Raw genomic sequence first — 16,216 nt, 5'->3', positions numbered from 1 at the left:
CTTAATCACAGTTATTTGGGAAACTTGCTTAATTTGGTAATCTTAGATAATAGATAGATTGTATAATCCAAAAATATACTTTTTCCCTAAGTTCTGTTTTGATCTTCAGCTAAAAAAATACATATTGTAAGAAATTAAGGATGTGGACACTGCACCAAAATTAGAAACGCTTAGTTCAATTATTTTTCGTCGAATTTGTAAAAGAAAATACTCATTAATAATGTTGTCCTCAAAATGGAACCTCTGTATATTTTCGTGTAAAAAAAAATCAAAGTTCTATGTCATAAAAAACATATGATTTTCAGCTACGCCGCTCAAAAAATGTGTTTGGGAAATTGACCCTTTTATAAAAATCATCCCAAGTAATGTTTCGATGCGACTCTCCACAACGGATTGTTCTAACTATTCCAAATATTTGTATAGTAAGATCTAATTGTAGCACTTCCTTAGGAGTCATTTAGAAGCAAGCTATCAAAGGCTTGGCTCTGGGTGCAGCATCGGTCATTAAAGACCTAAAACCTGCCTTTGATCACTCTTGTTTCAAGAAACGACCTTTTTGTCAAACTTTATAAACAAGTTATGAAAAAAATTCACAAGATCGACTCAAACTTCGCCTGCTGACTGTCGTTTGGTGATTGAGTCGTCAGGCAGCACTCTGTCTCAATAACTTACAGTGACGGACCAATTACAGCCGCCGCTTGTGTTGCGCCCGCGCGTCTCCGCCCGCGGCCCGTGACAACAACAAACACTAATATTTGGCTCTATTCGTGTGTTAGTCAGCCTACACGGCAATGCAAGACTACCAAGATAAAGATATTTCCACACAAGCTGGTAGGAAGTGGTAGATGACTTCGCACAAATAAGCTGGCGATCGTACGATATTTTATAATGCTATGTAGTTTGAAAAATATTCATAACTGTGTAACTTTTTTTACGCCAAACTCTTGAAGGTATATTATGCTTTACCGCAATAACAAAATACTTAATATTCGTAATTCACCAACGATTAGCATTCGAAGCGACGACAAAGAACTAACTCTATCACGAGGCGGCTATTAGCGTGCGCTGTTAAAAATAACTAAAAAATCTAATGTTATTTTTATACACCCGACGAATTCAAAGGAGTCCAAAATTCATCCTTACCAAAATGAGTTTCGAGCGCGACTAACAAAACGTCAGTTACACACAAGAGCCCAACAATATCGACGGGTACAATGAGTTTTGATAAACGTCCGCGGTCGATAAAAAATTAAATATTTTCCGAATCAATGCGAGGCGGACGCTTTCGGCCGGTTTTTTCAAGCCTTTGTAGTGACCTCTGGAGGACAATTGATTAGTGAGGAGCTGCGCGCGTCATCGCGAGACGGGCTTATTAACGCGCCGAGCGTGCGCGGGCGTTGGCGGTTCCGTGCCTTTAAATAGATCAATATTTAGTGCGTACATTGATTTATTTGAAAGCCTGAAAAGCAACCTTTGGGGAGGTTTGATAACCAAAGATTATGAACTGAATCTTCACGTACCCATTGTCATTACATTCTGTGAAAACAATCTGTGTGCGGCCATCCTTTTTCTGTAGGTAGTTGAAGCGGCAACAGAATTTATGAAAGAACGAAGTTCATTACGTGCCCCAACCCATTTGGAAACGGAAACATTAAACAAACGACAAAAACACTAAACTACTTAGATTGAATAAACAGTGTACGAGTAACATACGAGTAGCAACACAAAGTTGTATTTGTAAAGACTGAAACTTTTAAAAAAACATTACCACACGTAATGCTATAGATTTAATAAGGTTTATTTGAGATTACCTAGTTCGGTGATAGAAGATGTCCTATAAACGCTTCCATTAGTTTTTATCATGATAACTTCTTGTCGGAAAAGCACAATCATTGCAATAAATCAATTAGGTAGCTAATAGATTGTAATTACTCGTAAATGTATTGCCATTGTATTAAAAATGACAATAGTCATACTTTTATGTTTACTTCGATTTAGATTCAATATATTTCAGCTACGAAGTATAAAACGAAACATTACATTATCAGTTCATTCTTCCATTATTTTAAAAAGGCCGTGAATTTTAAATTATAGAATTGCTCAGTTTATGTCCCTTGCCATCCTGATTGCAGCTCATGTTCGCTCCGAATGGCAATGACTGCAGTGTTGAATCATCAGTACATCACAGCGTGCGACTTTGCTAAAGCCTTCTCTCAATGGCATAAGCTCTATAATGCACTCCTCATGTGCATCCCTTAGGCCTCAGCCTCGAACTTAGCGGGCAGCGGGGCGGCGGCGGCGGCGGCGCGGGAGCGGCAGGATCTTATGCGTAAAATCAAATGGACCGGTTCTCGAAAACAGCGGCGCGGCAGCGGGGCGGCAGCGGGCAACGAGCGGGCAGCGGCGAGGGAGCGGGCATCGAGCGGGGAGCGCACTCCTTCTTTTGCCCACAATAAATCGAGCGTTAGGAATAAATTTGAATCGAAATAAAATTGTCGCCGTTGTTCAGACATTTCGTTTGCGAATAAAAACAAATATCTCGACAACACAACCCCGAACACAACACTTCGCCGCTAAAGCGCCGCGCGAGCTGCCCGCTGGTTTCGAGAACGGGTCTGCGTTACCCGCCCCGCTCCCGCGCCGCCGCCGCCGCCGCCCCGCTGCCCGCTAAGTTCGAGGCTGAGGCCTTAGGCCTCAGCGGGCCCTAGCGGGCAGCTCGCGCGGCGCTTTAGCGGCGAAGTGTTGTGTTCGGGGTTGTGTTGTCGAGATATTTGTTTTTATTCGCAAACGAAATGTCTGAACAACGGCGACAATTTTATTTCGATTCAAATTTATTCCTAACGCTCGATTTATTGTGGGCAAAAGAAGGAGTGCGCTCCCCGCTCGATGCCCGCTCCCTCGCCGCTGCCCGCTCGTTGCCCGCTGCCGCCCCGCTGCCGCGCCGCTGTTTTCGAGAACCGGTCCATTTGATTTTACGCATAAGATCCTGCCGCTCCCGCGCCGCCGCCGCCGCCGCCCCGCTGCCCGCTAAGTTCGAGGCTGAGGCCTAACTGGTAATTTATATCGCAAGTATTTTCCAGCGGGCGAAACAGCTGATCGTATGGTAATTACGTGCGCAGCACTCATGATATAATAGTAAAATTACAAAAAAACATACTCGTATTTGTTCTGAGTGACTTTTGAAGGATCAATAATAAAACTAATGACTATAATCTGGTGTATAACAAACGTTTAAGTCAAATAACTCAGTATTTAAGGCACTATAAACTTGATGACGATTATAAACAGTTTTTCATCACGATTCCACGCGTTTAACGCCGCGCAAAACCGTTAGCTTTATATGCGACTTACTTAATTATCAAAGACTAATTAGAAATAACCACATGTCAGTAAGGAATATTAAACGGTAAAATCTGTCAATTATTATTAGTTATCACCACAGTGAATGTTCAAATTATGAAAACCCTGCTCTTTCCAAGTAAAATTAAATTGGTTAAAAAACTTTTAATGGTATTACAGAATCGTCCTAACGTGAAAACGTTATACGTACTCATACTACCAAGTTCATTGTTGACAATCAACGCAAAGTGTAATCATGGCTGATTCAATATCTTTAAAATCATTCTATCTTTCCAACAATTTCTATCCTTGTATTTGAATCGATTGGTTGTGTTGTATGACAGGGCTTCTTTACTCCTGATGAGTTGTCAATGAACCTATCATACTAGTAAAGTAAATACAAATAAATTAGTTGATTCCATTTCAACTCCATCCGATTCAACTGTGAAAAGTTACCTGCAGTGAGCCAACAATATTCTTGAACACCTGCATGGCGAGATACAAACCAAACATTGTTATTTTACCAACAGGATTGGTATTCAGCTGGTGGCTTTAAAGCAAGCACAAAGGTGAATCATGAGTGCAAGCGGAGTGGCTGTACCAGACGACCAATGCTGATTAGGTTTTTCTTTTTATTAATTTAACATTCACGAGCACCCAAAAATGACTGAGAAAAACAATGGTTCTCTTGTAATCCCGCAGAACTCTACCGATCAGACGCGTCATCGCTGCGCCCGCGCCGCCCCGACGTCCGTCTGTTTGCTCTACAAACACCTCGGGCTGTCAGATATCGCGGGTCTTTTTACTCTTATTGCGGTGCCACGGTAGCCCATCTCTGCCTCGCTGTGGGGACGGTGACAGATCTGATATTCTATTATGAAACAGATGTGATGTCTAAAAAATCTTTTGATAATATTTATAAAGAGGCCAGTTCAGCTTCACATAGATGGTCAATGTATTATATCTTTGCCTAATGAATATTGGTGCGAGTCTCGTATCATTTGTGAAACATAGAATTTCAGGAGTAAAAATACTTTTCAAATCAAATCTAATCATTTAAACACTTAATCTTGGACATCAATGAGAAGAACATTAGTTTGGAACGACATTTAACGTTTTCTACATTCGTCTTTGGTCCTGTTTCTTGCAGTAGTAGGTAAGACCACGCTAACGACCGCAGCCGCGGCCGGGCGGGCGGAGGCTCAGGCGGCGGCTCGGGCGGCGAGAGAGACATGCGCGCCGTCAATGATACATTCCCGCCATTAATCCCGGCATTGAGGCTCTCCGCGGGACTGCGCCCGCGCATATATCTCGGGAATAAGTTCGGTCAACCGGCCCGATTCGAGTCGCCGACGACAGACGCGATTTATGATCGCTTCCAATGTAATCCGATTTGAGGACGCCTCCGCGGTGGCAGCGGCCGCGCCTCAAACGGTGGGCGAAACAAGCAAGACAAGAAAAACGAAAAAATCTTCGTTATTTGTTACTGAAAAGGGTCACTAATTTTCATCGCGTCCCAAAAACATTTGATGTTTCCAAATGGCAATAAAATTTTCTTACGTTTAGTTGTCGTAAGTACCTACCTACGGATTACTAATGTTTGGCCAAAAAACGTTTCCCAAATTATCACATCGCAAACAACGTTTCGCAAATTTTCATTTGGCAAATACTCATTTGGCAAAACAACTTATAGCAAACTTTTAATTCGCAAATGCCGTTTTTGGCATATTATTGTTTAGCAAATTTTTGTTTGGCAAAGTATGTTTTGGCAAATGTTTCATTTGGCAAAAATATTTCACGATACACTATTTACAAAATAATTTGATTGGTGCATAGAATGGAATACAAATTAACTTGTGGTTATTATTTTGTTTAGTGGGTAGTTAATATAAAATTTGTTCTAAATTAATTTTCATATTTCATTCTTTTTATCGAAATTTCCAAATGATTCATTAACAATAGAGGTGATTCTAGCGCTCGGCGGCCGCTGCCGCGGCACGCTTCGCTCGCCTTCGCGCGTTAAGGGTCACTGTTCTAACCTAACCTAACCTACTATTTTATGCAATACCTACTTTCTGCAACCATACTGTTTTCTGCAATCTCTTTGTTTAACATAAAATTCTTGTGAAAACCATGATCATCTGCCTTATGGTTTGATTTGTGGGTAACGGTGGGTAAGTATGTGAAGTGCAATTTGACCAAACAAATTATTTGGGATATAATATTTGGCAAAATAAAACATTTGCTATATAAACATTTGCCAAGTAAAATTTGGCCAAATGATAATTTGACCAAATGAATTAGTTGCGAAAAGTACAGTTGCTAAAAGTTCATTTGGAAAATGAAACTTTGGCGATAAGTTGTTTGCGAAGTGAAATTTGGCGAAAAGTAATTTGGCCAAACGGAAGGATACCACCTACCTACAGTATATACAAGAAGAAAAATAATAATAGTATTCGCATGTACGAATACTGTTAGCTCCTCGCAGAAACATTTATGATGCGATCGACGTGTAAACTTCTCGCTAAAGTGAGTGACCATGACCATTCAAGTGTGATTACTTAATTTTTTGTTAGGTACTTGAAAATTTGTACAAGTGATGGACCAGCGTTCTCAGCTCTTGTAATGTGGATACTGAAGGAACTTTATAGTAAACTAGCTGACCCGGCGAACTTTGTTCCGCCTTAATGGCAATAAATAACGGGATAAAAAGTATCCTATGTCCTTTTCCTGGCTCTAAACTACCTCCCTGACAATTTTCAGCTAAATCGGTTCAGCCGTTCTTGAGTTATAAGCGAAGTAACTAACACGACTTTCTTTTATATATATATAAGAAGATGTTCCTCAGTTTTTGCATTTTAAGCAAAGATACGTGCTACCGATACTACCTACTTCTTATCTAACTGTATGGCAAACCTATATTTTCAAGAGAGAAAAACTATTTAATACGAGTAGGTAGATTCATTAGAGTATATTCTAACAAATCGTGACGTTCATCCGTTCAACTGTGACCAAGATATATTTTGATGTAACTACACCTATTCAAATATTGGTAACCACGTCCTTTTAAAAAAGAAAAAAACATTTATTTCTTTTTATGGACGGTAGTTACTTTTGGTCTACCACCATACATGAAAAATAAATTAATTATTGGGAGTTGCTGACTCGTTGATGTCTAAAGCTTGGTACTACGACGCGCTACGAATTTAGAGTTTTTTTTTAACCTGAAACAGCTTTTTAAGACTATTTGAATTGTTTTTTGTATATGAAACTAAAATTAGATATTATATGAGGTGGGTAACTCAGCCCCATTTATTTATTTTGCAATAATGAAAAATATAAGTTTTGTGTTTTCTTAATCCTGACTTGAAGTCACAGTTTAAGTTATTCTAATTTTCTAAAGTTATTTGTTTTGGTGTACAAAAATAGGGTTCTATATTGGCTCACATAAAATTCTAAATCCTATTCTTTGTCTTACTACCGATTTGTGTTCATAATAATCTCTCTTCATAATTTTATTTTTCATACTTTTTTTATTCATACATTTTTATTACTACCATCGGAGCTCATAACAGTTAGTAATCATAATTTTTTTATCAATACTGTTACTACCAAGAACCATTTAAAATACATAATTTTTATTTTCAGATCTTTTTTCTTCATAACATTCATTGATCATATTGTTTTAATTAATAATGTTGTTACTAAGAACATACTTCAACTCATAATGTTGTTGTTCAGAATAATTTACTTTATAACAGACATACTCGTATCTTTAAAAAAATCATATATAATTTAATAGAGTAGATAAGCATGCAGAGCATGCAGCATGAAAGCAAGCATGCAGCATGCATTGGTATCTCCTCGTCTCCGGCGCTGCGGGATGTGCAGCCCTTCCGCCCTTGCGTAACGAGGCTCAGGCACCCACGCTTGCTTCCGCAGCTTCGGCTTTTTGGATCGCCATCGGCGCCTTCGGCGCCTCGGCGACCAGCCTCAGCCGCTCCAGCTCACCCGGGCGCCTGAGCCTCGTTACAGCGGGCGAGGGCTGCCCTCCCTCCGCGCCTCCGGCTTTTAAATTACACTCTAGGGGTAGGGCAGACAAGACTACGTGGAGTCGGTTTTGCAGCGATTCGTTTCTGTCACGTTAGTTTTGTGGCACAAAATATTGCCTGTTTTGGACCATTTCAAATTAATTTAATGTTAAAATACGATTTAATACGAATATAGACATCATGATTTTCAATAATATGGATAAATACACTTATGAGTAATAAATTTATGAAAACAAATATTAGGATACATCACATTTATGAATATTATAGTTATTTATTCGAATGATTATGAGTTTCGATCATTAGTATAGAAAAATATATGAAAACAAGTATTAGTAAAAACTAAGTGTATGATTAGTGATATTATGAATATCAATGATTATGTTTTTAAATATGTAGGTTTTAAATTTTTTATGAAGAATGATCATTATGGTGTCAAATTGTATGAGAAATATTTTCGGACCTCCAATGATAGGAATTAAAAAGTTATGTAAGAAAATGCGCTACCCAAAAATAGTGTGTCAGTGCCTTGGAAATATTTCCATCAACATTATAACGTATTTTTTTACTTTATTCATATTACAATGCAATCATATTTTCTAGTTTTTACGCTTAAACTGCTATTAAGAAATTTAAAAAACCTTGAAGATATTGTTTTCATTTTAAAAATGTTGTAGTTTTTATTTTTTGTAGCAGAACTAGCTTTACTAGTACTTATTGTCACTATAAATTATTGTCTTGCTCGGTTAGATGCGCAACAGTTCAGTCGATTTCAACTTGAGGGTATTTATCTGGCATGTACACAACACAATAAGATTTATTTCGCATTTTCTTTCTCATATTAATACGCTTTCCACTTATAATGTTAATAAATATAACAAGGCGTACAAATGTGTGCCTCATTTTCAATTAGACGTAATTAAAAATGAAATCTACATATTTCTTAGTTTCGTAGATAAATTATGTGCGACGTTCGCTTCAATATTTCAAATAAAATAAACAGCCTAATCTAATTACGATTGTTAATTAACAATTATATTAATAAAAAGTGCTCGCCAGTTTCGCCAATGCCGTCAATGACGAAGAATTATTAAAATGATTATTGAAAATCTTATTTTTTCATGTTTTTATCCATTCTTTGCTAAAAACAGTGATTCATTTAGCGTTTCGATTTCGATTGCGATTCTTAGAGATGGTGGGATGACAAGAACCGTTAACACAATATGCCAATTAACAATTAATTGTCTCAGCATGATACGTATGAAATCCCAACAAATTGGCTGTTTACACAATAGGCTAGTTGACACGCAGAAAATGAAATCAACGATGAATTAATTATTGTTATATTGGCCGGCCCTGGCTAATTGGGCAACTTATCGAATTGCAATTGAATCAATAACAATAAACTAACGGTAAAAAAATAAATGTTAAAACAGGTATTTTTCTGTCGGTTTCATTTATAAGAAACGCTCATCACCCATATACTTACAACTCACACACTCAAAGCACAAAACTATCATTTACTTACAAGTGACGGCCATTTTATTTCATATTTTTTTAGACTTTCACTTCTAATTTCACAGTTGCAAGAAATCGTGTAACAAAACATGTGTAATTATTGTAACCATCTGAATTTCATTTTTACTCGTGTGTAGTTATTGGATGGCAGTGCTTTGTCAAGTTTGTCAGCCGCCTGGTCAATTTGCGTAGCAGACTACCTACCTACACAGCTACCTAGGCTTGTTAGTTTATTAACCGACTTCAACGTAAGGAGGAGGTTCTTAATTCGGTTGGGTTTTTATTTAGACTAGCTTTAATTTAGTCTGTCACAGAAAACAATATCGCGCGCGTCCCTTTTTCAAAAACCGTTATAAAACTATCGTATGTCCTTTACCAGGACTCAAACTATTATACCTATGTCAAATTTCATCAAAATCGGTCTTGTGGTTTAGGCGGGAAAGCATGATGACAAGACAGACAGAGTTACTTTCGCATGTAGGGATTAATATCCGTTATCTGATACTGACAGTAACTTTAGCAATAGCCTTAGTTATTTCATGACGATATACTTACTCGTACGTTTTTGTGTACGGTTCACAATTATTAATTTAAAAACATACCTTACTTTATATAAAAATAAATCTTTATTAGTAGATTTTAAGTCAATATTAGGCAATTATTACTAAGCATCAGCAACATTTCCTGTCAAAAAAAATCAACTAGCCAGTGAGAAATAATTTTATCATATTTTAAGCCTTACGTGACTCAAAGCAATAAACTTTTTGCAATTATCAAACTCTACGTACACACACTTTTGAAATTATTTAATTTTGGGTTACAGAACCTTAACAACTGAACCTTTATGAAACAGAACCAACATATAAAATTGTGCAGTTTAGGACACGAGGATAGTATCGTCAGTAGGTACATACTAGTTTTGTGTGTGATGTTGGGTTCATGCATGCATGGGCGACTCTATGCCTCCATCAATAAAGCCTAAGTTACCAGCTTGTTATTAATCCTGAGAAACTGCCTAAATATTCCCACAGAATCGTGTCAACCATTACTATCATCATTGCCTTCTTGTTTCAAAGTTGTTCGCAAGCTTTAACCTTTGTTAATTATCCAAATGCTGTTATTCAGCTGAATACTGTCGCATCTATCCAGAAAAATATTAACCTTTAATTTTTTTTACATTTACAAATCATTAAATAAATTAGGTTTAAATTTTGGCCACTTTAGGATTAGAATTTGACAATCAGGCCGCTTAAAATTTGAAACGAACTAAGGTCCGATACTTAGCTCTATTACTAAAATTTCTCTATGTCCTGGAAATCTAAATTGCGTGCATAATGAAGCTTAATAAAAACTGGATTCAATAAATGTTATTTTAATATTGTACCGAGTTTTGAGCTTGATTCTGTAGTACGGACCTCTGAACTACCAGACGCCCTGTTACAAGCTGTAGTTCACAGAGGCGTAAAGCATACAGCGTGGCTTGTACCTTACAATCTTGCCGGCGACTGCACGGAGCTCGCCAGCCTCTAATCTAAGGTGTGAATGGCTCTGGAAATTGTCAGTTGGAGCCGTTATACTATCTCACAGATCCAACTGAATCTACCTCGTGTTTTAATTAATAGATCTCATCGCACCACGCGCCTGGCGATTATTATAATTGCACTGATGATATTCGCGACACGCGAATAAAATAACATAACCTGTCATTTACACGTAGAATAGGACAGCCCGGGGCGCGCCCGCGGCCCGATCCTATCGCCGCCGACTGAATATCACCATAATGATAATACATCTTTGTCTCCAAACTTTAACTTTCAACACTTCGCACGCGTGTACCTATAAATAAACTTAAGATAAAACACATTACTCAGTCCTCGATGGCCACTAGATAAAACTAGCATTTAATATTAATTTTGCATAAATAATTCAGAATTTCGAAAAGGTATATCGGTAGAATATTTGAAAAGTTAAGTTTCGTTATTTTATTTTGAATTTAACGCTTTCTTAACACGTAATATAATAAGTTCATTGCTTTTAAAGTAATGACAATAAATATTTATTTATGATTCTATACGTGCCTACTTAGGTGTGTCAATGCGAAAAATATTACACCACTTATTAGGCGCTTGTTCATAAAATAGTTCATTTACACTTTTGTTTCTTAATAGGTACAACTTACCGAGTCTGTAGGTTTCTGTCTGTTTATTTTATGGTGCAATATAAAAAGCAAATAATTTTAGAATTCGTAAATAGCAAACAAGTTCGTAAAAATATGTGTATATTGTCTAATTATTGTGAAAGAAGAATGAGTATCTGATATTTATTCGCACTGCCCGGGGAGGTGCACTTATCTTCACCTTATTTTTTCACAATTTCCTCAAGTGTTCACAATAACCTCATTTAAATGCGCATGACATGAACCTTGACCATTAGGTTTTGACTTTTAATTATTACCTTCAGCCAATTGAGCGACATGCTTCCCATGTAGTGCAGGTGAACCATAAAGTAGAGCCTATAGTTTATTTCCTATCTTGACATTTGGTAGGTACCTAACTATTTGTTGCGTAGAATACAGTAGATGTACTCATTCACATATTATTGTGCCTACTTTGGGGAAACAAATACGCAGTTGTGTTCATTGACACGAATCTCGCAAGGCCAGGTGGAGGAAGTCAACAAAACTGTGATAAATATAATTCCTTTGCTTAAATTGGTTCGATAAATACGGAACGTACGTACGGACTTTTAATCATGAGTTTTGAACGGAAATTATTCGTGATCTTTATGTAATTCAGGCGTAGGTACTTTAGCGCAGATGCCTAAGGTAAAGTCAAATAAAGATTGGTTAATGAATTTAGTTTTTAGTTAAAATTATAAATAGTAACATAGAGCACAAGTACCTATACATTTACACGTTGAATTTGTTACGTTTTATACATACTTAATAATTGTTGGTGAGATTAAGAACCTAGTGTTTCATGGACACATGTGCTGTTACTATAATAATAACGAATATATTGAAAATATGGTTATCCGGGTTGTTTGTCCGTTATCTAGCATCACCACAGAACACGCTTGAATAAGTTTAACGCAAGGCATAGTGTGATATTTTGAATATTAATAACTTAAAGAATACCTGCTACCATATCAAAAAAAGACAAAAACATTATAAGGCATCTGCCATCGAATATTCTTGTTTACATGCCGTTATAATGCAATAAAGTATTACTTAGCTAATTTATTTTTTCAAACATTATTTATCAAACATCGAACACAGATAGAAACATCAAAAATCGACTGGTTATTTCCAGATTATGATTTCTTGACATATTTATGAATGATGCAAATGAAGTGACGCGCCGCACAATAGCGAAGGTCGAAAAAGTCCTGATAATTTGGTAGCCTGATCGTTTGGTGGTTCTAATAGAACCCAATCTTGTTGGTAAATAAGATATGATTAAAATCTAAAGAAATACAGATGTTTATCTGAGTTATAATGACATAATTTCACTTTGCGATTACTGTTACAAAATCAAAACCATTTTCGGCATCAAAATATAAACACGATAATAAACTACATCTTAACATACAGTTACATAGAATAATAATAATACATGTAAATAGAAACGAATATTGTATGTTGATTTCTGTATTTGATAGCTAATCCCAATAACAAAATTAAAATTTAATGTCATCAACAATAGGTAGAGTCACGCAAACTTTTTTCTAAAAGCTTAGTTGACTTAATGATCATGATCATTCTGAGTAAATATAAATAATACATAACCTATTTAAACTTGAGGCATAGCTTAAGGTTAACGTACCATAATATACTATAAGTAACTATCAAGATTATCTTCGTCAATAAGTATACCGTAATGATCGTAATAGAGTACGCAATAATTCGGATAAGACGTAACATTATAACTGTCTTAGAATTACATTACGTAGGTATTCAGTACATTTACTGGCTCAATATTAGCCTAGCTACATCTTTCAAACATCCAAATAACTGAAAATTCAAAAGGAATACATTTTACACAGAAAACTTAGTGGAAATTGTAACTTATTCAGTTTACTTTGATTTCATTATTATTACTGGTTTTTGGCAAAATACTCTTAACTTGCAATATAAATGAAGTTAGGTAATTTTATTTCAAAGTGTAGTGTTTAATCACGTTAGCTTTATACCTCTTCTGGGCACAGTCTTATAAAAAGGTTTTTCGATCGCTAAACCCTACGCGTTCCAAACCACAAGTACTTACAGTTTGTAATATTTTTAGGTTTGGCCAATATTTTTTAAATTAGGCTTACATCAGTTACATCAGATCTATTTTACATATAATGGTCGATTTACTTTTGTTACATTTGTAACGTTCGCCTGAAATATGTAGTAACTAATACTTACTTTATCAGCATACATCAGTTTGACTACGCATTGAACGCAAAACATTAATCACAATTATTTCCTCTATAAACAAATAATAGTAAGTAGAGTACTTTATCTAAGCAGGAAAACTTCGAGTAAGTATTCCTAGGGCAACATAGGAAAATTTTGGGTAGTAGCAGCTCAAGTCAAGGTTGACATTATAAATACTTTTGTACCTATTCGTACATTTGTACCACACGGTTTAAATTAATCCTAAGTCGGTAAAATATGGAAATTTTTAACATCAAAATTTTTTTTCTAAATTGTTAAATATTATCAATACACTGGTAATGTGTCAATGCAATTGAGGAGCTAAATATTGAGTTATTGTGTTCATAAAAAACCTACTGTATATCTCGCAACTGTAATTGAACTAAATTAATACCGACATTTTATATTTACACCTATTTCAGTTATCTTTTTCTTTTCTTGATTGATTGAACTGAATTTCTAATGTTTAAAAGATATTAGTGGAAAACTACAATTATATTCTTATCCCAACTAATATTATAAATGCGAAAGTAACTCTGTCTGTCTGTCTGTCTGTCTGTCTGTCTGTTACGCTTTCCCGCTTAAACCTCGAAACCGATTTTGATGAAATTTGGCATAGAGATAGTTTGAGTCCCGGGAAAGAACATAGGATAGTTTTTATCTCGGTTTTTGAAACAGGGACGCGCGCGATAAAGTTTTTCTGTGACAGACAAAATTCCACGCGGGCGAAGCCGCGGGCGGAAAGCTAGTTCGATATAAAAATGGGTTTGATTTATGTTGAAACAATGATGAATTAAGTTTTATTAAGTAGGACTGTTTGCCTCAGTATTAATGTTGAAGAATATCGTAATGAAAAATTTATTAAACATTAGGTGCGTAGACATGCAAAAATAATCAAGCTGTATTTTATACACCCATAATCAGAAAAATTAATTTTAATGGAATCTAGGCCTAACCACCATCAGCACATTAAGTAAATCCATACAAGATAAAGAATTGGTAAAAAGTTATAATTAAGCGCAACAAATGTTAAGATAAAGCTCATAGCATCTTTTATTATTAAAACGTACAAGTTCAAAACGTTTCCTACTAATACTTATATTATTAAAATCGGTAAAGCCGCCGCGTTTTCAGTCAGCTCTCATTATGTTTTTGTTGAAATGATTTCAAATTTAATTGTTTTTAATTTCAAGAACATGTCCAATCTAATAAGACATGCAAACACTTTTTCGCTAAAGTGATTCCTGTTGAAGCCTTCTAATTGATTCGATAATTAAGCTAAGGCGATCGGCTGTAACCGACACCAATTAGGAACCCATCAGAACCCAGTGACAGTTTACAATCAGCAAGTCTAGAAAATCGTTGAGTAAAACGTTTATTAATTGCTTCTACCTATTGTTCAGGAATTGATAAAGTATTGGATTTATTTCACTGATTTCCGTGAGCATAATAATAATAATAACAAAAATAGGTAGGCTTCTTTGGCAGGTTTAACTTTGCTCATGAGATTTGTTGTAACTTTTTACTTTATTATTATGATCCTTTCATGAATAGGTATAACATTCAATTTTAGATCAGACATCAGATAGGCTTTAGATCCACGCGGGTAAAGCGGCGAGCTTTCTTCATAATTTATTATTGAAATTGATCCTTAAGTTTGTGTTTTCCAAAAAAGCTTTTAGATATAAAATCTATGACATATATTTTGTATTTCTTAATTGTATGAATGTATTCCGTAATTCCGCAATTTTTTTATTTTTAAGGGGCTGCCATGGAGTCTTTGGCTACTATTATGATTAGAAAACATTAAATATACCTAATCCATTTCAGTTTTGAAAGTATCAATGCTGAAAGAAAGCTAGAATAATCATTTTAGTACCGATTTCCCATATTTTTCGTTATCTTAAGGGATGTAATTGTTGAATAGGTATCACCTTAAAATCGCTCGCAAGCGTTTTTAATCTGATGTAACTATTTTTATTATTCCTAGATGAAAAGATCGCATTTTCGAGCTGACTTACTTTAACAACGTAGATAAATTACACTTGAAAGGGGTTCAAACATAGTTAAACACTTTCATACAGTAAAGGAACAAGCGGAGCCTGAAATCACACTTCACTTCATTGTCGGCAAGCTCCCGAAGCCGGAGCTGTGTCTCACCTTCATCTCGGCGGTGTCGCCTGCGCGTCGGCACTAGGCTCGCCGGCCCAGATCAACACCCGCGGGCCCCGGCGGCGCCCGCATTGACACTCACTAGCACTCGGCTCGCTCGCCCGCGCGGCTGCTCCCGGCGGCAGTTGGCTCAGCACTGCCGCAGCGGGCCCCAGGAGGCGGGCCCCGGCCCCCGCCGCGAGCTCATTGGCTACGCGCGCTAGGCGGGCCCACGGCAGACCCACACCTATGTAAAGTTCGATTAAAAAGTAGCGGAATTATCGCTAGGTACGCTTTTAAACGGTTTAAAGTCGCGTGACGTATCGGATTTTCAATTGGAGCCATCGATGCGTCGACTGTGGTCTCAAACTGGTTGGAGACGAGGCGAGTTTCGATGATGCCTTATTTGCACTAAAGCATACCATTTTGAATACTGACAGGCCACACACTCGGCTGCGAGGATCGTTTAATGATGTGTCGAGGTTTGAATTGTACTATAAAAATAAAAAGAAATTAGTTCAACTGCGAGTTGTATTTGCGTGCAGAGGATTCCGTAGAATGCTCTTAGCCAAACATTTTATTAAAAAAGAACAAAAAGTAACGAAATAAATATTTTCATAGCCTAGTATTCATTCTTAACATATTTTTCCATGTTTTTTTATCTCGGTAAATAATGTTTAATACGCTATGTCCTTTGTCCTCTAAGCTAATTGATATATCTATTTACATAATCCAC

The 16,216-nt window shown here is 36.5% G+C and overlaps 1 protein-coding gene across 1 annotated transcript in view; it reads right to left on the bottom strand.

The window, feature by feature from the left end:
- Awh (LIM/homeobox protein arrowhead) overlaps positions 1–15,623 on the bottom strand; it is a 56,309-nt gene extending 40,686 nt beyond the window's left edge. Inside the window, exon 1 of the mRNA XM_028300897.1 lies at positions 15,490–15,623. Within this exon, the coding sequence (XP_028156698.1) occupies positions 15,490–15,495 (6 nt within the window). The 5' untranslated portion in view covers positions 15,496–15,623. The remainder of the gene's footprint in view (positions 1–15,489) is intronic.
- Positions 15,624–16,216: the final 593 nt, after the last annotated feature.

Source organism: Ostrinia furnacalis, unplaced genomic scaffold (genome assembly GCF_004193835.3).
Source record: "Ostrinia furnacalis isolate ACB-3 unplaced genomic scaffold, ASM419383v2 OfSCF0802, whole genome shotgun sequence".
Classification (NCBI taxonomy): domain Eukaryota; kingdom Metazoa; phylum Arthropoda; class Insecta; order Lepidoptera; family Crambidae; genus Ostrinia; species Ostrinia furnacalis.
The sequence above is the reverse complement of the archived record's forward strand: the minus strand, read 5'-3'. Positions and strand labels throughout refer to the sequence as shown.